This window comes from Numida meleagris, chromosome Z (genome assembly GCF_002078875.1).
Source record: "Numida meleagris isolate 19003 breed g44 Domestic line chromosome Z, NumMel1.0, whole genome shotgun sequence".
Taxonomy (NCBI): Eukaryota; Metazoa; Chordata; class Aves; order Galliformes; family Numididae; genus Numida; species Numida meleagris.
In genome coordinates this window covers 8,845,806-8,867,168 of record NC_034438.1, presented here as the reverse complement: position 1 = coordinate 8,867,168, position 21,363 = coordinate 8,845,806, and the positions used below count along the sequence as shown (strand labels likewise).

The 21,363-nt window shown below is 41.1% G+C and overlaps 1 protein-coding gene across 4 annotated transcripts in view; it reads right to left on the bottom strand.

Moving 5' to 3' along the window:
- The window catches only part of UNC13B (unc-13 homolog B), a 210,848-nt gene that overhangs the window by 82,517 nt on the left and 106,968 nt on the right, over positions 1-21,363 (bottom strand). For all 4 annotated transcript variants that reach the window (XM_021379970.1, XM_021379973.1, XM_021379974.1 and 1 more), the window contains 2 exons: positions 6,179-6,225; positions 1,172-1,250 (listed from right to left, as the gene is read on the bottom strand). In XM_021379970.1, coding sequence (XP_021235645.1) covers positions 1,172-1,250; positions 6,179-6,225 — 126 coding nt within the window. The remainder of the gene's footprint in view (positions 1-1,171; positions 1,251-6,178; positions 6,226-21,363) is intronic.

Genomic DNA, 21,363 nt, shown 5'->3' with positions numbered 1-21,363 from the left:
AAAACTGCCTCTTTCACACCACAACAATACTGTTCTGTAGCCCTGAGCAGCACAGGCCCCTGTCTTTGCAGCTCCTAACACTGCCATACACAGATGACAGCAGAGAAGAAAATTAAAATCAGTAACATCTAATTTAGAATCATCAAATTTTATCACAAATCTCCATTTACCCCCTGATTTATGCTATTTGAAGACTGACCAAAACAGTTCATTCCATCAGTGATGCTGCAGGACAGAGTGCCCAGTATGCATGCACTGCAGTGCTGCAGGTTCAAAATTAAAAGCAAAAAAAGTGAAGGGAAGGGTAGGTAAAATATTTTTTGTTTCTGGTGAAGACTTCATCGATAGCCTTTAGCTCCACTTACCATGGCCTACGGAGAAAGTGAATGAAAGCATTCAAAGGAAGCAACACAAGTTAGTGCCATCAATGCACAGATTTAAAAGATGCAAGCAGTTAGTAAGACACACATTATGCTTCCCATGCATAAGCTGTCAGAGAGAATTGTATGCATCTTTTCACAGGAACTACAGGATACGGAAACTTTGGTCTTTCAGTTGATACAGCATTTCTCCCAACTATGAATGTGCTGTATGTACTGAATACACAGCCAACAGAAAGCCATTTGTCCCACAGAAGCCTGATTTCACTGTATCACACAAACATATGAAACTCGTCCTCGTTACTTGTTTGATTCTTGTGCTTCCTCAGCGCAGGAGCCTACCAGCAATTGGTAGTAACTTTTTAAAGTAACTTGCAAATAACTGCAAGTTACTTTAAAAAATTCAAGCACATTATGTTCATTTATCTATCCTCTCAAATTCCAACTTTATGGTAAGTTGCCAGACCTCACATGGACATCGTAACTTTCCACAAAGTACATGACTTTTAGAAAAATATATTAAAATAATGCAGGCCTAAAAATAATCAAATCTTCTGAGCAGAATAAAAAGGAAAACAAACATGAAAAATAACTTAATTCTGCCAAATAAATGAAACGGTGTATGAAAACACACCTCATTCTCACTGAGATTTTTCTAACTCCCGAAGTCTTACTGTAAGAATTAATTTAACTAAGCAGGAAACTTACAACTTCTTCAAGTGACATTACCATATGTCAAAAAGCAAAGCTACTTGCACCACTGACTGTGCAGCAGAAGAAAAATCTCTTACCAGATCACTGACAAGTGGAATTGGCTTTTTTTTGCGTAGATCGGGCATGCTGTCAATGCCATAGAGACCACCTGCAGGCCTGGAGATTCAGGAGGAAAAAAAGGATTAAAAATCACAAGAGCAGTGACAGATGGTCAACAGATGACCAAAATGCTTCCTTAGATCATTAGTTTCTTTGCTAATGTAACAGTTAACGAGGAAGAATCAGTTCACTTTAAACGCAACAAACCAACATTGTTAACACGTGAGGAAAAGATGAAAAGAGGAAAAAGAAGATAAGAAAAGAGGAAAAGAAGGGAAAAGAAAAGAAGGGAAAAGAAGGGAAAAGAAGGGAAAAGAAGGGAAAAGAAGGGAAAAGAAGGGAAAAGAAGGGAAAAGAAGGGAAAAGAAGGGAAAAGGTCATTTTCCCAGTCTCAGCGAACACTGAGTAAAGTGCTTATGCTTGCAGAGCATCCAGTGCTTCTCAGTGGCTGCCACTGGCATGTGAAGGTGTGCTTACTCCCACAGCTTCTGTAAGGCATGGATTTGGCAAAAATCCTTATCTACCAGCAGAACCAGAGATCTATGGGAGAAGCTCATACATGGTTTACAGTCCTTCTTTACCCTCTTCCTTTCAATTAAGTTCATTTAAGGTATCTTGGTTGGTTCTTCTTTTGGAGTTTGGGGGAAAGGCGTTACTGGATAAAGCAAAGTCAGCAAGAACTGAGATTATACTTCAGAAAGGATAAATCTATAGCATAAATATATAGTATAAATAAAGTATTTATCATTTTCTCATGTGACCATCTTGATGTTTCTGCCCCATGTCAGTGGATAGGAGGGAGCATGTCAAAGTGGCTCAGCCCAGAGCCAGTACACTGCCACCTGTCATCAGACTGCAGGCCAGAGCATATTCAGCCCTAGTCCTCAAGGTCTATATAATTATTAGAGGGAAAATCTGACATCAGAGGAGAAAGGAGAAGACTATTTTTGTTTTTATAAAAAAGCCCATGTCTGCTGCTCATCAGTTGAAGTCATTCAGGCCTCTATAGACAAGAACTGCCGTCTGCTGGTGGAAGTGGTGGGGGAGCAACAGGGCCACCAGCCCAGCAACACTCAAAGTGTGCAGAAATAAGATGTGATAGTCTCCTCATTTCCTGACCAGACCAGCCTGAAAAACTGTATATGAATTGTGCTGTTCACTGGTAATATATCATAGATGTACATTTCTGCTTGAAAACTTGATAGTTTAGCTCAGAGGTGTTTGGTAACACAAACAGTAAGTATGTCTTCTGAGGCCTTCTGGTTGGCTACTGGTGCAAGGAAACCTCTCACCTCTCTATCCTCACCCATCCATCTTCACTCTGCACCATGATGGTGCACGTCTTTTTGCAGACAGGTGGTGAACTGGTCTCTGTAAAAGGGCTAATGCCTTCAGCCTGTGTATTTTTCTGATTTGGTATGCCACAGATAGTGAAAACAATATAAGACACCACATCTACTAGAAAAGGTGCTATGGGACAGTGATGCTACTCATCTAAAAGATGCACATGCAGCAACACTTTAAAAATGATCTAGGAAACCAAATTTCTACTACAGATTCGCATGTGCCATGAAAATTGGTAGGCTGGTAAGGTAAGAGACAACATGGAACCTGTCTTCTGTGGGCAAGCAGGACCTACCCAAATCCCCTTTCAGTAAAGCCAAAAAAGTCAAAAAGCAGAAAAGACTAGGAAAAGACTAATGATGTTACTGCACAGCCTAGCACAAGGCTGTGTCAAAAGAGGGAAAGACTTATATATAGTAACATGCCATGGTGCTGTAATGGTAAAACTGACTTTCTTGACTGTGCGTAGGAGGGTGACATGTCTGACCCATGGCTGAGCTGCCAGCTGCTGCAAGATGAATAAGTCTAGTGAGAAGGAGAGCAACACGAACCTCGCCTCTGCATGCAACATCAGGCTTAAGTGCACTGTGCATAGTTCTTTGTGCTCCTACATAATGAATCAAACCCATTCACAGTCTGCTATGCCACTCTGCCAGCAAAACATGACAGTAGATACCACAGCTGGGAACAGGAGACTAACTGAGGCATGAAAAAGCTGCAGATTTACAGCATTTCAGTCAGTTTAAGCAACTGGAGTCTCTGGCAAAGAACAAAAAAAGGTTCTCTAGATCTGGAAATCCCTACAGCAAGGCCACATGGTGTTTTTACTAAAGGCTATCCTCATTTCCATCTTACAGTTGCAGAAAATACTTTTGCTTAAGTTACACTACAATAATCCCCTATGGCTTATAATAGAAAAATCTGACCCAAATCAGCAAATAATAAATATATGCATAAGAAGTCAGTAATCTTGCTGCGATCAAACAAGAGTTTTATCTGCTTCCCTAGTGCTACAAAACACTCTCTGATATTAGCTATACTATTCTGGAGCGAAATAGGTGTCACAGATGACTATTCAGATGATGTCAAGAATTCCAGAATTATCTAAATCACAATGCAGTTTAATTTAATGCTAAGTTTCAGGTCAAAAACTTGGGTCAAATCACTGGAACAATGAAACTACCTGAAAAATACAAAGGAGGAGAGTCTGTAAGAAGGAGATATGACAAAATAGTCACAAATAAAAATCCAGAGTCAATGCCTCTGCTAAAGTTAACAGGATAGCTGGGAAATAACACTTCTACAGGATTTTCAGAAGCATTTCTTGTTTGTTATGTTTTTTTTCTAATTCAATTGAAAGGAAACTGTGACACTAATGTTTCTAGGCGGAAAAAAGAACACTAAAGTTGTATGTTTTATAAATTCAAGATGAACGTAAACAAGTTATTGTACTTGAGAAACACGTCTAGTTACAACCGGGCTTGCTACAAAATATTTACACCCGACTACTGTTTTTCCACCTGTAAAAGATAATCACTTATAAGACGGACTGGCAGAGAAGAATAATATTTGAAAGGTGCTTGCACTTTCCACTGCAGAGAGGTATCCTAATATCTAGTTAGTCATATACTCAGACAACCTACTTTTAGCTTGATAATTTTTTAAAAAAATTCAGCAACAATTCTTCATTTTCAAAAGTACTTAACTTGTACTGTCAGCTCCTCAGTCTCTCTGTTCCAGCACAATCTCTACTTTGCTTAACAAAATCACAGTGTTTGCACAGACAGAAGTACTGACGGTGCTTCAAATATGTACACCATGGATTCATATGTAATAGGGTAACTCTCCTCTGCAAGTGTATAATATTTATAGCATTATTACCGAGTGCTATACTGGGGAGTCAATAGCATCTCTGTGTGAGAGCACGATTTGCACTACTAAATAAAATATACAGATATGAGACATTACAACCAGAAAATGTTCCTTAATACCAATTGTACTTTTATTTTTTAAAGCTGTATTTCAAAAGCCAGTGGTTACAAACCAGAAGATTCTCTTGCATTATGCTAAAACTGCAAATAGCTTGAAACACGTATTCATCATTTAATATGACCTTTATCATACAGATGCTTCTATTAAATCTTGAAAATTTAAGGAAGCAAAGATTGATTGTGATGACAGAAGACGATTACTTCCCTCAAAGGACAGTACGTCTCCAATCTTCTTATGAAAGAACTCTGAACCTAAGTGCTTTAATGTACGTTGTGACTAATTAAGCCACAGTATGTCTTACAGTGGAATTAAAGGTTTGCTACCCATCGTTTCTGGAAATCCTCTGCATGCAGGAACAGAGTGAATAAACTGAACTTTTGTCAAAACTAGATTAGCCAATTTATTTCACTGTAACTCACACAGAAGGGAAAAAGAGCAGACATGGCCTGACAAAACTAGAGCTGATAAAACTAATATTAAGTATTCCAGGACTGCAGATGTATTCATCTTTCAGGCTAGGTAATAATTTTTGTGAGAGTGAACCAGTAAACTCAGCGCACTGGCTCCCTGTTAAAGCAGGATAAGCTGCTGTTCATAGTTAGAATAAATCACTGTCTCCTGCTCCTGCTAATTGCCAGTTCTCCAGAAAAACTTGGGCTCCTTAAGAAAGCATGGGGTTGCTAGGCAGCTCCAGGCATCTGCAGGTGTGGAGGAAGCTTTGTGGGAATACCAACATTACAGAACAATGGTTCCAAAAGCAGAAAACCGTATAATGAAGCCTCTGGTTTAACTTGCATTTTATTAGGAAAGCTTACTTCAGTAGTACGAGAATTAACTTGAACTTGTAGCAAGCCAAGCTCTTGCTGAGATATCAGGACAAATCTGCTGCTACATCAGCTCCTAATGAGTGCACCACCACTGAAGCATATCGCTCTAATCACATACAATGCACATAACCCAGCAGCTAGGAAAATGTGTCACTCTTTTTTTCCAGGGAGGATGCTAGGGAAGCTACCATGCTGGCATCTATTATGCAGAGTATCATGCTGAAATTACACGCAATCAAAATGTGTCTGCTTCATTTGCTGCGACTAGTGTGTTGCAGAAAGAACACCATCTCTCATGCTCACCTGTTTAAAAGAGGCATGATGATCACTGTTTTAAAAATGGCAGGCTGCAATGACTCCAGAGCTACTCCAGTTTTGCAGTTCTGACTGCTACAATGACCACAGAAATAACTGCAAAGACAGAAGACTTTCCCAAAACTACTTTTTTTCCCCTAAGACCAAAAGACACAGCAGCTTTTTTGAGCTGCGCTTTCTGAATCAGCCACAGCTACCGCTAGGGAAAAGACTACAGTGTATAGCAAGCACTGTTTAACACTTGCCATAAGCACTTGTCCCCATCATACCAGAAACTATGCACAGCATCTGAAACCTTAACCACAAATCTCCTGAAGAGCTGCACAGCCCACCTCAAGTTCTTTAAGAGGAAACTACAAAGTCAGTCTGGCCCTGAGTGAGCCATAGCTGTTTATCTTCCAAAATGGCCATTACAAACATAACAAGTGCTGTTTCTACCTAGATCAAACTGGAGACACATACTGTAACCGTAAACAAAGAGAAACCAGGACTTAAAACAGCACTTACCCTCCTTTGAGCCAGGGTGGTTTTGAGGGATCAGCCTCATCTTGACCCTTAAATGGGGGAAGGGAAAAATACAATTTTAAATTAGTTTCTGAAAACACCAGAAAAAGCATTCAGATTATATGCTGAGAGAAGGACGACAGACCACACTGCATGCAGCAAATGCATACTGACAGTCATTCAAGCACCTCCAATGGTCATATGGACACAGCCAGGACCAGAAGAGCCTGTTCAGTGCACCTCCTCTTTCAAAAGGGAGCCTTGAACACCATCTCTTTCTTCTTATTTTTTGTTTAAACCCAACAAAAGCATGAGTTATTGCAGAGCTCTTGTTACTACAGGTCACCACTTACGTGAACATGGTCAGAATGAGGACACAATAGATTAAAAGTGCCTTTACAAAATGCACAAATGATTGAGCAACATGATACTTTCTGCAAGCACTTACGGACTCTGTTCATGCTCAAATGTGAAGACTGCCCAGCCCTTTAAGCCAGACAGACCCATTACTGCTGCACTCATTCAAACACAACTATTTAATTTCCAGTAAGTGACAAGCAAGAGCCATCACTTGCAAGATGGCTGCAGGTGAACTGTGATCTCTTGGTATGATGAAAGCCACCACATGCAGCAACATGAAGATGCATATTCATGAATTTAAACCATGTTCCCAAGTTCTCATAGGAGTGTATTTATAGAGTGACATTTTGTTTCTTTGAAAATCGTCAGCAGAGCAATTAAAGCAGAGCAGTGCTCAAACATTTACACTATACCTGGACCAACAGAGAGTTTGCTGTGCAAGAGGAAGGTGGTCTACCTGTAACTAGAAGCATCTATGATCCAGCTTACAGCTCATATATTCTGCACCTCTTGGCAAAAAGAAAAAGCTGATTTCCAGCAGCCAAATAGGATTAAAAAAGACACTAATATCTAACAGTCCAACCTTAGATAATCACATCTGCCAAGAGCCTGCAACGTGAACAGAGGGGAAAACAAAGTACTTACAGGACATAGCCTAAGAATCATCACAATGCAAAGGAATATCTGTGAGGAAATAAGCTGTACTTATACACAAGATAAAAGAGCACAGCTCTAAAAGAAAGATTCATTTTTTTGTCTTATGCTTTGGGTGAGCTATGCAACTTCAGGTTGTTAACAGGTGTCAGATGAGGTTTCCCAAGAAAAGCAGAAATAACCATGAAAAACAAGTTTCTGTTTGAGGTCTCAACCTGTACATCATCAAAAGCCCAATATCCATATTCATTACTCCTAGAACTCCAAGTCTAGGAGTAATTTGAAGACTACATATTTTTATTTATTTTAAACAGGCACAAACAACATGACATTATCCACAATTCAGTGCGCTCCCCAGCTTTTCCTTGTGATCACACAGGCCAGCAGAGTCGGCAGGAGCTTGAACTCATGGTCCAGCACTGGGCCACATTTCTCCCACGCCCAGAGCTGGGCACCAGGCTTCTGCAGGAAATGCTGCGCTCCACATTTCTCCACGCTGTGCTCTCAAAACTTGGAGCCTACGTTTCCTATGGAGGGATTTAGCTCAGCTGTGGGTCAGGAGAGTGGATTTCATGAAGAAAACATGACCAGATCCTTCAGAGCAGAGAAGGGCAGACATTCCTAATTTTGCCTTTGAGCCCCCGGAAGAGCTGTAACTAGAAAGCAATGATAAAATGGAGCAACACTTTACACTGGACTGAGCTTGACACCAGTGTTCAGCTGAAGTGGGTCTATTGTCCTGAATGACTGAGAATGGCAATCACACAGCGCAATGCATACTGGCAAAAGGAATTAGAGTTAACAGAGGTTTTCAGTCAGTTTAGATGAGAAATTCTAAGTAGCTAGATTAATACATCTCAAATAGTAAGGGCAATATTGCAGCTTTGAGACTGAGAGAGTACCAAGAACTCTTTTCTGCTAAAAAAGAAAGGTCCAGGGAAAGCTTTGTTATCTGAGCAATAATCATTTCCTACAGGCAACTGAGAGTCAACAGAGAATGGCAGAGCCCATAGACATGGGGAAGGGCAGAAAGCGCGGCCAGCAAACAAACCTCCATCACCCAGATTTTGATAAATGCTACGTAAAAATTGATGGGAGACCACATAAACTTAACTTCTGCTCATTTATCTTCATTACTTTTGCCAAGTATTTTAGACATTTAAATAGAAAGGAAACAAAAAGAAGAAGAACTTGTATACGGCTGAGATTAAAAACCACCTAGGTAAAACAGTATAAAACAAACGAAGAGCTTTTAGTAAATGGTAATACTGATGTGAGGGCAAATTAGGTGGTGGTTATGTGGAAACAGGAGTTACCCCAAAGTGAAAACAAAGTAAAGAGTTTAATTTTCATCAGACAGCATTCTCCCTGAGCAAACACCAGACAACCAGCACCTGACATCTATAAGACAAGGGCTGATGCCTTAAGGCTGGAGAAAAGCCAGTGCAGTTGAAGTGTGGGGGAAGGAAGGAAATGTGAGCCAACTAGCTTAGGCTCATTATTGGCATCAACAGCTTGAAAGGCTTCAGAGCAAACACGAAGGAAAGAATGGAGGCAAACAGAAAACAGGAAAAAGTGTCATACTGGGTACATTAGTTTTTGAAAACATCAGTTTTTGTTTGACAAAGCATTTTTCTTTTAACTATGCAAAGAATTACCAACCAAATTTTCATTTAAACAAAAATGCTCTGATGTGATGACATGTGACATTAATAAGGCTGGATAAGCTGAGCAGGAGTAGGGGAGCTTTAATGTGGGTAAATAAGCAACTAGCTGAGCCAGCCATGGACAATGCAAGATGGAAGCTGGTGGGAGTAAGCAGGATCTGCTGATGACAAACATGGGAGAATTATCAATACAGAACAGAACTCAGACCCTGATGGAAAAAAACTGATGACGCTGAAGACTGCAACAACAGAGGATTAAACAATGTAGAAATGGCAAGGTCAGAGTCCTAAAAATTGCCATGAATTTTATGGCTTACAAGCAGATCCTCAGTGCAGGAACAGCAGGTGACAGCAGACTCGAGCTATAGTCATCACACAGTGGCCATGAGCCGCTATGATACAGCCATGTAAGGAAAGAATATCATCCATAGATGATATCCATTGAAATGCCTCCACAGAAATAAAAGCATAAATACCACTATACAGTTCTGGCAAGACTCCTCCAGAAAGGCATGAAGAGTCTTATTCTGTACCAAAGTAAAAAGAATTCACGTAGAAAAATGGTAAAACCAGTGTGAGGGTGCGAAGACAATGCTATAGGAAGACTAAGCCCACTTACTCCAAAAAATAAAGCTTTTTCTATGTTTATTCAGTAGAGGGGAGAATATACAGCACGGAAGAAGAACTGAGGCTAAATATAAATGGAGGACAAAAGTCAGGCGCCTAACCATGACAGTTCTGCAGTAACCTTTCAAAAACAGATGCAGACACCAAAATCCAAGCAGTTTTAAAGAAGGAGGTGAGGTTGTTCAGATATGAGGCAATAACCATATTACATACTGCCAAAGGGCACCAAGAAGTCCTCTGTAGTCCCCTGAAGCAGTGACATATGTTGCTGAAGAACTGGAGGCTGCATTACCTTCAAGTGTTGGCATTCAGATAAACAGGCACCTCCAGGAGTGCCCTGTTGTGGGCAGGAACATTTCATACATTCCTCTTTGTCTGAAGGCAAATGGCAATGTTGTTCAGGTGGAATTGCTGCAGCTGGGGAGTTTCCCATCCTCTGAAGGCAGCACATGCTCCAGCACACAGGAGGGCTCCGGGAGCTGCTCAAGTCGGCCTCAAGACAACAGTCAGGCTCGCTGAGAGCCTGGGCAAGCACAGGAAACGATGGGCAGATGCAGGGAACACCTGGAACCACTGTGAGAGCTTTTAACACTGTCCCTCCCAAAACAAATGGAAAGGCAACGTCAGTACGTTTAACACCTGAACATCCACATGTCACAGAGAAAGCTGTTTTTAATCTGGTGTCTTCTTCACTTCTCTACTCTGCTCTGTCACTTGACCTCTTTTTGAAAGCAGCAAGACCAATCTGAATCTCAACTATTTTTTTCCTAATCTCCTGCAAGTGTATAAAGAAGCACTGAAAAGATGGGAGTGGTAAACGTACACAAAACAGTCCATCACCTTTCTATCCAGTTTTTGTATTTCTGATGCTGATGGATTATAATTTTACATCCACTGTCCAACAAATCTCCTCAGCCAGGGAACTGCCTGTCACTCTGGTAATGAAGTATGCTAATTCACAACAAAGGATGCTTCAGTCAGCTGCTGAAAGGTCTTCTCCAAGTAATTAAAGTCTCTTCCCAACCAAGAGCTGTTTACCAAAATCATGCTAGTGACAGTAGCACAAATTTAATATCGTGGATTGAAAAGGCCAACAGACAAGACCATTTGAGCCACAGTATTCAGTCGTAGAGAATACAGTCTTTAGTGAGGCCTAAAAAGGCACTCAGAAGGAGTTCTGCTTCTTCAGGAAAAGCAGTAGATATGATTACAAGTAATCTGATACGCTATTTTAAAAGTTGAAATACGTAAATCATGCAATTTATTTCATACGAAGGAAGATGTTTCAGTAAGAGAACAAATTACTTTTATAGGACAGAGAGTCTTGAAAATGGACAGAAGCAGAGTGAAAATAAAATCATAAGTCTTCCTTCTGGAAGAACATCCCCAGATCTGCTAGCAACTCGCAGACAACATAAAAGTTTAAACTTGCAACTTTCCATCACACTTAAGTATTGTGCCCAGCATGCTGTCCTTTTACAAAAAGAAAGGTGTAGAATATGGAAAGCTGCATTATTTTAACACAGAAGGAAAAGAAAAAAATCAGCAGTGCCTTTTATTTGTTTTTAAAATCATCCTAACTTGTCTTCAAATACCATGCTTGGTTATTGAAACTCAAGTACCTAAATTTAGCTGTAGATAAATCTGAATCGGCCTATAACAAGTAGCAACTGTTTCAATGACTAAATTAAACTTCTAGTCATGCCTAATTAGATCCTTTCTTCGAGGGTATTAGAAGAATCAGACCAAGCTAAATCATCCCAATTAAACTAGCCAGTCTTGTGGTTAAATGTCTTTATTGATTCAACTATGTTGCATTTTACGTGGATCCAAAGCTGCAACAAGCAAAAGGATTATTTCAAAATCACCATATTCAGCAACAGCATTGATTCAGAAAACAACTGAGGAGCCACAGAGGAAGCTCCTTCCACCTGATGAATCTGCCAGTTCCAGTTTCCCACACAAAAGATGAGCTGCGTAAAGGAGACTGCAATGTTTTTGCACCAAAACCAGAAGAGGGCAGAACATGACACCAATTCCAGATATCTCTGCAATTCCAAGAAAGCTCTAATGGATGGACATTTACCAGTAAAAACGAATTTCTTGATATGCCAGCCAATAAAGCTAAGAAATGAAAATTCATCAAACTCAATGGATGAGATCTACATGGAAGCCAAAAAGCTGCACAGTGTTGATCTACCCCAGGAAGGTAATTTAGCCTGATTCATACAGCTAAGGGAGAGACAGAAGCACAGCAGGCACCTAGCCCATGTTGTGTAAGTTCAAGAAAATAAAAACGTAAACTGAGAATTCAACAGAGAGGAATTTCTCTACATGAGGTACAGCTGCAAACAGAAACAAAAGAGGTGAACATAATGAAAAATTCTGTGGATCCTCCTAGGAGGAGAGAGTTACCTGTTGCCCACAGGCTGCCCATGATGAGCAGGGAGGCAACAAGTCCATGACTGGAGAGGCAGTTTATACCTACAAACGATAATTAGATAGTTAGCTAATTATCTAGTATTAGCTGATAAGGCAGCTAATACCTACCTTTGAGCACTGCCCTGCTCAAAGTGCAGCCCAGAGCTCAAACAGCACGGTATCTGCAGCAGACACCTCCCAGTACCCACAGTCATGCTTAATTGCGGTACTAGAGCCCAGTATGGTACTTATGACTTTGATAGCTGCAAGTGCACAGAACGGTTAGAGATGGAATGAAATAATGCAACGGATTAGAAATGAAGAAATACTTGGTTTAAAGAAATTTCATAAAGAGGGAGACTAGAAAACACAGAATAAACAATGTGTACTCTGCTAATGGTGCCTCTGCACACCACATGCACCCCACAGAGCACCAAAGGGAGATCACTTGAAGCATTCGTGTTTCCTCTTTGTACAAGGTCCTATGCACTGAACAGACTCTTAGCTCACACACGGTGTTAACATTTCCTCCAGCAACCATAACATGCTAAACTGAATCCCAGGGCCTCAGCTGGAGCAATTGGTTACATGGAGACAAGGCATGCACACACAGGAATTTCAGAAAGAGATGCTGGTTAGAAGGGACAACATGTACAACCTGGAGTTCTCCTCTACCTCCTTCTGTGAAGAAAAAAAAAAAGAAGGAGAGGAAGAAAAGTTAACAGATAGATTTCTGCCATGAGCTCTGTAAAGCAATTTCAGGGAACGCATTTGCTGCAAATTGATGCAACATCTGCGCAGCACAGAGTTTGGTGCTGCGCTTCCTGGGACATTCAATAGTTAATCTCTATCAACTGCTCTCAAATTAAACTGTGATCAATTTCACCCATAACCGCACATGCATTAGAACATATGGTTTTGTAAGCCAATTTTTACGGAGTTACAGTTCTTGTTCAGTTAATAAAACTCAAGAATAATCTTAATACAGAATTAGAGATGCCATTAATCACCCTTGAGAGGGAACCTGTATTTATTATAAAGTGGAACAGATTTGCTCCCCCTCCTTCTAGAGTACATCCACTATTTCCATTTGAAGCATCCCCCTTCCTTCCCTCCTCGCCCCCCTGTACATTTTGCCCATTATGAGGAAACTGGTAGCTCCCACGGAACACATTTTGCTTTTGCAAATACCATAATGGAAGGAGAAATTTTCTAGTTTTATAAATCTAGGCAATTCTCCTCTGAGAAAGAAAAAAAAACACAGAAGCCTCCTACACGAAATCTCATGTTTATGGATGGGCAATTTCAGGGCTAGTAAAGTCATACGAGAGTCATCCTAAAACTTCCGGTAGAGACATGTTATCTTGTGAGTCTTCCAATCAGATAATTCCATACCTGGACAGAAGATTGGTATTACTCAGCTGCTAATGAAAGATGGAGGAGAAGGAATGCCTCCATGGCAAGAAAGGCCATACTCATACTGGTTTAAAAGCTAAAATAACTTTTCAAAGTCACTCCCTATATGGGTGTAATTACACACAAGCAATCACCAAGATAGGAAAACAGAGAAGCTATTTTAACTCAATCACTAAGGAGAAATCAAATTACTTCAGCAAATGAAGTCCTGGATTGTAGCTGAAATAAAAGCCCTATCTTCCACCTTCAGACATGCTTGCATGGATTCTCAACAAGAGAATCTCTTTTCAGCAGTGCCCAGTGCCACGACAAGAGGCAGTGGGCACAAACTAGAACATAGGAGATTGCTTCTGATCACCAGGAAGCATTTCTATGTTGTCTGGGTAATGGAGCACTGGCACAGGTTGCCCAGAGAGGTTGTGCAGTCTCCTCCTTGGAGACCTTGAGAAGATGCCTGGACATGGTGCTGGGTATCCTGCTTGGGTACCCCTGCTTGAGCAGGGGCTGAAGCACACGGACACACGGGTCCTGCCAACCCCCGTCATGGTTATTCTGTGAAAGCCCCTGGACCACCTCGCAGGCCTCTTGCTTGTGAGCTAATGGAGGAAAACATTATCACACAGGCAGCCTCAGTTCAACTTCAAGTCTTTTCATTTCCCTTCAAAGCCCTTCAAATCCAAACCTCTTCTGACTTGGTCCTTTCAGTCGTCTCACTTCCAGACTTCCCTCACTGTTGGTTTTTATCTCCTTTGCCTCTGAACCACATTCCTTCCTGTGTTCTCCTGAGCCTCTGAAGTGTCTGAGTGCAGAAGAGCTGAACTTGTGGCACTCTTGGGTCTGCCACGGCACAGTTGTGCTGAGCAGGGAAAACCCAACTTCAGTCCCTGGTGGAAGTCACGGAGGACAGATGGAGTGCAATAGCTCAAATGTAGCAAGCCACCAGTGTGCATCTGTAAACTACTCGTGTTTTGATGGCTTATTCACTTTGTTCATTTGGGCTTGGTTTTCCACAGATAAACCCTTGACACAGACAGACCACTGTCAAACTTACAGGTCTGACAGCAATTGAGCTTCTCAAATATAGTCCAAGCTTATTTTGAAACAAATTGAGCAATGAATCTTGCATTCATTTTGGGAAATACTGGATTATTTTGGCTCTGATAACATTCCCTTACAGGAGGTGTGCTCACAGCACCATCAGCAGCAGCTACCTTAGTTAGTTAAACCCTGATAAAGGAATTATTTCACCATTTCACTTCTGAGCATTCATTGTCATTTCAGGGGGCTGGGGTTGTGATTTTCTTGGTTGTTATTTTGTTGTTGCTATTTCGTTTTGTTGTGTTTCGTTGTTTGTTTGGTTTTTTTTACAAAGTTAAACCATCTTCGCTTCATTTGCTTTTTTTTTTTCCTCCAAGTTAAAATTCTGAAAATTTGCTCATGTATTCAGGGGAACTTTTTTTTTCAAATTAAATACAACTATCTAGATGCATCTGCTAACTTCTAAATAGTTCTGATAATTTGCATCTGCGTACAGCTATAAATAATGTAAACCTTTATGCCAGTGCATCATCTCTGATTCACCAAAACACGTAGACGTACTTACACCTTCAAAGTTGTTATCTACTCCTTTGCTGCAGACTACTGTCAAACGCATTTAATAAAATACCTTGAACTGAGCTTTCAAACAGGTACAAGTAATATAGCGGTTCAGGCTCAGAACCAAAAAGCCAAGAGGCAGAACTGGGTTTTCAGAGGACTTGACCCAGGAACTTAAAAGCACATTAAAGAAAATTATAACTTTAAGTAAGGCATATACAGGCATCTGCAAAAGGGGAAAAAAAAAAAAGGAAAAAAAATCATAAAATCAACTCATTCACTGCATTCTGAATACGGTGCTTTTTGCAAGGGAAGAAAGTAAGTGCTTGGTTTAAGCTTATTTTAGGTTGAGTGCAGCAACAACAAAAAACAATAAATAAATAAAATTGTTGCTTCATTTTCACAGAAAATGCTTGCCAAAACTTTAAGTCTGTATGATTAATTTTGACCTGCTCTACAGCCCTTGGCAATGCTGTCATCTCCTCCTCTCGCTCTGGCTCCTGCCAAGCAATGTCCCTGTACCTCCCCTTTTCTGCTCCCAGCTCCCCTGCCTTGCCTTGGTGGTCAGGATGCTTTGTTTACTGCCATCCCTTCCAGGCTTCCTCTCAAGTACTCTCCCTTTTCTCATCCTTTGATCACTTTTTTCTACTACTCTTAATTTCTTTGGATTCCTCTGGTTTCTCTTCCTACATCATTACTTCATCCTATGCATACTGTTGTAACGTTAGCTGTCATATCTACCATATAGATCTCATCATATCATATAGACCTTTACTAGAAAGCTGCACAAATATCAACTCTTTTGATGCATTAATTACTACAGAGGAAGATGGAACAGGGGAGACTCAGGATGCCAATCTGTGCTGGAGCCAGATTTAAGAAACCAAAATCCAGCTGTGATCTCCCTCCTCCTCACTGCTTTGGCTGTCTTGTGAACATGTCTGTACTGCTCAAATTCTGCTGAGAGGAGCAGCCTCCTCTCACAGGCAGTGAAGCCTCGGAAATAAATTATTTCAATATTTTGTTGCAATATGGCAAAAGCTAACCCAAGCTGCTGCCTGTTTTCCAGGTCCTAAAATCAGAAGTTATGTCCACAATCTAAGAGCTATGAAACACTACCAAAAAGGGGGAAAAAAGAGAAAAGAAAAAATACAGATTTCTGAATGAAAAAAAAAAAAACACTTTCATTTTCATCTTCGCTATTTATACCAGAGTGACTCAAATATTTCCTTGAAAAACAGAAATAGGTACACATCAGTGCCATGCCTGCTAACAAATCCTAGTGTTCCGCTCATTAAAAAGCCATTGTTCAAATTCACTCCGCAGTGAGGACCTCAAATAAAATAAGAAAGCAAAGAGCTTATTAAAAACTCTATGATCTGCATAACTGAGAAGGTCGCTAGTGCAAAAGTCATATACAGACTGACAGATTGTTTCCTCACCAAAAGCACAGTCACTGGAAAAAACACTTAGGTTGAGACAACTTCCACTGATTATTCTGACTAGCTTTCATGATTGCAAGGAAAAAATGAATAAAATATGGGATGTAGGGAGGATGGAAATAAGGAAGATTTCAAGCCGCAGCTCCGGTTTTTACCAGTCTTGCAACCATCAACTCTCTTCCCTTAACTTTGCAGTGATTTGGACAGAGGTGTCACTGAGAAAGTTGTGTTACTGACTGGAGAGGGAGCAGGCAGATGGACCTACATTCCAACGTTAGACTTGGTTTTACCAAACGAAGGCCTATCTAAACACAGCCCATCAGAGCATGTCAGTCATTTCCATCTCCTCAGGATCTGGTTAACCAGCATAGCTCCACTGCTGTATCACATCACATCTGTTGTGGTTAAACATTTGTTTATCTGTGCTGGCAGTAAGGGATGTAGCTCCACAGTGACAGAATATAACTCATCTCATGGATAAACTAAAGAAACAGCATCAAATACAGCTCTTGATGTTTTTTATTTTTTTTCTTTTTAAAGTTTCTACTAGGATAACATCTAGCAGAGATTATATGCTGAGAACTCCCACTTTGTGGTGGAGCCACTTGAAGTCTGGAACCACTCAACTCCTAAAACTGCACATCCAGCTACTTTTAGCTCAAATGCACACTTAGTTATCACATCCTAACTAATATATTTAAGAAGGAACCAAGTCACGAATTATGATGAAAAACCCTAACACCTGCTATTCTGAAGATGCATTGCAAATCTTCCTTCCTCCCCCTCTCTCTCAAAAAATAAAAAAAACCTGTAACTTGCTAATTTGCATTCCAATGTGTTGTACAATCAATTTTAGGGGTTTTTTGTGTGTGTGTGTGTGTTTTTCTGGTTAATACTGTTGTATAACGCATGCACTTGCCTTCATAAGTATCTCCTAGTTTCTACGGTTGTTCTAATAAACTGTCCACCTGCCGAGCGAGATACTGGTTACTGGTTGCACCAATACCAGATATAGACACCTCCTTAAAAAACATTTGGTTGGTTTACCTGAATTTGTCTCCTCAGCAGAAATCCAGTTTCCTTCCTGTGCTAATTCTTTTATGAGTCTCCTACGCATTTGTCTCTTTTCCCTCAGCACATTTTTGAAATTGTTGATGCACTTGTTCAGGTAGATGGTCTCTGCGCACACCTTTTCAAGGCTCATGGGTCTGCACTCTTTTGCTTGCTCAGGTAGAGAGTTCACATCTACTCCACTTTCATCAGGAGGTGAGCGCTGCCCAACAGGAATTTCACAGTCCGATGATGGCATCAAACGTGAAGCAGGAGGCTCGTATGGAACAGAGGAAAGACTGGAAGGAGCAAACTGCATTTGAGCAGACGCTTCGCTATTGGCAGTTGTGTTTGCTTGGCTCTCAGAGGACTGACTAGGAGGGGTTTCTGCAAAGTTGTCAGAGCTGCCGCACATACCTGAACTGGTCAGCATAAGTGTATTGTCATCATCCATCTGTAAGCCACTATCATTTTCCAAAAGCATTTCAGAATCGCTTGTCTCCAGTTTGTGAAACACCACTTGCAGAGCAGACCTGAAGTGATTAATGGCTTTCCCAAGCTTATTAGTGTAAAACTTCATGTCTACGAGATCAATGTTATCCCGGGAATGGTCAAGAAAATATTGGGAATTTTCCAGGACATCCCTAAAGACCTGATCAGTTGGATCTTGATCATTCAGGTCCATTTGGATCATATCTTTCAAGCTGTCACTACTATCAGCCAGTTCATCCGTTGTACGATCATAGCTAATGGTTGTCACTCCACTAGAAACATCTTCCCTTTGAGTATCAACTTTCTCCACATTGGTAAACTTGCATGGGGTATCACAGTCTATTTCAATTCCTTCTGCAGTTATCCTCTCATCTTTACCTAGAAGGGAAGAACCATTCTCAGTGCCACTCTCAGCATCACGCTTGTGTTCACTTCCACTGCTCGAAGCACACGTCTGACTTGCAAGGTCCAAAGGCTCAGATGAGCAGCAGTAACTTCCATCGCTTGGTTTGGCCAAACTGGTCACCTGTGGAGGACTTTCCAGAGTTTCACGAACAGCCTTATGAATGTCACTCTTGTATGAAGGCTGCTCATTAGAGCTTATTGTTTGTGCTTCCTCCGCTTCAGATATCGAGTTGCTTTTCTTACTCAAAGTTGACTTCTGCACAGAATCAAATCCCTCCCCAGCACACTGCGCTCTTCTGCCTGTGCTTTTATTCTTAACCTGGCATGAATCAGTCCGAAGGTGCTCAGCTGCATCAGCTCTCTGAGATGCATCAAGATTCACTGAATTGCAATTATTTTTCTTCAAGCCAGATTGCAAAGAGACTGAATCTGCTTTGTGGTCTCTCTGGCCACTTTGTCTCTTTTGCTCTTCGCTGGTAGTGATCCGGACCCCTGAGCTTTGCAGAATAATAGACTTCTGTAAAATAAAGTCTCTCTGTTCACAACTGACAAGTTTCACAACTGCCGGTCTTGGTGTTAATGACTTGCCTGTACCGATATCTGATCTATAAGCATCTTTTATATACTTACTGCATTGGATACCATTGAAACAGTGATACTCAGATAAGAAGCTGCAGATAAGCTCTACTGTGTTTTCACCGTCTTCTTCTGGAATCCCATAAAAATATAACACTGGTTCTTCCTTGTGTACCTCCCTGTTTGGCTCCCGAGCATGTGTACCTGAAGTTTTGGCAGTGGAACTACCTTGCAGGCCTTCTATCTCACTCAAGACAGTATCCACACAGCTGGAGACTTCATCCACAGAGCCTTTTATCAAAGTGAGGTGTTGTCGGAGCTCTGCAATCTCTGTCTGGATGCGACTTATTCCCTGAAGCTCTTTAACAATATAATCAACCACATCTGCTGAGCGATCTCTTGATTGTCGTCTGTGACTCTTGTACGCAGCAGGCTTTTCTTGGGGAAAGCACCCCTGCCTTTCAGCTATCTCTCTCCAGCTCATTGTTATGCTCAGAGAAGAAAGGTCCTGCCCCTCAGATACTCTACTCTTTCTTTCAGAAGAGGTCTGCATCACACCACCAGTAGAACTGCCCTTTGTGTCCTTCTTGCTCTGTTGAACTGAGCATGGTATTTTTACATAGCCATCCCAGTTCAGTTCCACCTCACCAACACACACTTCACTCACACCCTTGGTATCATGTTGTCTATCCCGATGGAAGTCCCCTCCAGCAGTGGAAAACTCAGTGCTTGCAGAGCTCCTCTTCATTCCACAAACAAACATGTCCGTTTCAATCTCTACTGGAGAGAGCTGGCAGTGGTGAGCGTGGTTTGGATTCTCATCTGCCTGACCTTGAAGAAGCCTCTTCATTTTGTCCCGTAGAAACAGTTGGAGTCTTTGCTTCCGGAATTGTTTCCTGGCCCACAGTTTTACAACAGGTTTTCTCTGCAGAAGTGCAATTTCATTTTCTTGCTTTTTCCATCTACTTCTAGCAAACATCATCAGCAGCTGCACCTGTGTTTTTCATAGTGCTACAGGCTGCACAAGCACACATCAATCACTTCCCAATGCACAACTCACATCCAGTTTTTATTCTGTCACGAAGTAGCTACCGAAAGAGGGAAAAAAGATTACAGTTTGGTTCAGATAGAAATAGCCAAAGTAACTTAAAAAGAGGAATTAAAGAAAAAAAAAGCATCCACATCAAAGCAGGCAGAAAGAGGATGTACTATTTAAAGCACACAGCCATCATCTTGCTTTTGGTCACCTCCCCAGATCAGGTCCTTCTTTGTAGAAATAATTGTTCCTAGCCCTTCTTCTCCCAAAGAAAGTAAAAAGGAATAGAGAGCAATTCTGTGCCCATTTTATAGTACCAGGTTTGCAACTTCCAATAGGCCGAGCTTCTTGCAGTGGTGGGCTATGTGACTGAATTACCCTGACAATTATTAAGGATTCTATCGAGGCACTTTTCCCTTCAGTCTACAATCTTCACCCTTTCTTCCTCCAAACCAAAGCAGAAATCAAATCAAATTTGGCTCAGTACCAGCTATCTCACAAGAACTCCACGAAGCAATGCAAAGTGGCAGGAAGACTGCATGACAGATTTCGAGTGTAAAACCTTTTTGCTATTTTAATCTCTTAATATTTTGCTACTAAACACTGGGGGGAAAAAAACAACCAACCTTAAAGCTTACAAGCTCCCAAGCTAACCTGCAGTTAAGTATGCCACACTCAGCATATGTACAAACAGGCTGAGCTGACAGCATGAAGATTCTGCATGTCACATCTACTCCAACCCTGAAGATTTTGCAGTGGATCATTTTCTCCATTTAAATCTCCTCTCTAAGGAGCAAAGAAAAAATACTATGTTACCTACTTAAAACTCTCAAGCCTCTTCAACTGCAGTACCTACAAAGCAACACACTACCACTCAGCTTTTTCCTCTAGGAAGAAAGGCACACAGAGACCCAGGCCTCATGCCACGGTGACTAAAGAATGGCACTGCCTTTGACATATCGCAGTGGACTCGCTGCTGCAGCGTACACTCATTCTCATGATCTTGTTTCACATAAGATCTATAGTAGCTGCCTTTAATTTTCATTCTAATGATTATCTAGTTCTTAAAAAAAATGTATTTTTTTAAATTCTTCACGTGCAACTTGCAGTCTAAGTTAAATTTTGCCAAGTGCATCCAGCTTGGTGCAGGAAGGTTTACTGCCAAGCTGGAAGTACTAGAAAGAGTTTCTAGCCTTCAAACAGCTAAACCACCAACAAGGTCATATCCTCATATATTCGTATCCAGACATTTTTCTGCTGCTCCATTCTCACCATTCTTTGAGGCTGGTAACCTTGGTTCTCCTAGCACCATCTTTGCAACCCTGGAATATTCTGCAGAGATGGCCAGGTGCTGTCCCACAGCACCCAATGCAGAGTGCTGGACCAAGCACTGAGCCCAAGTATTTCACATTTTTACACTAAGCAGAGGACAGAACACCACCAGAG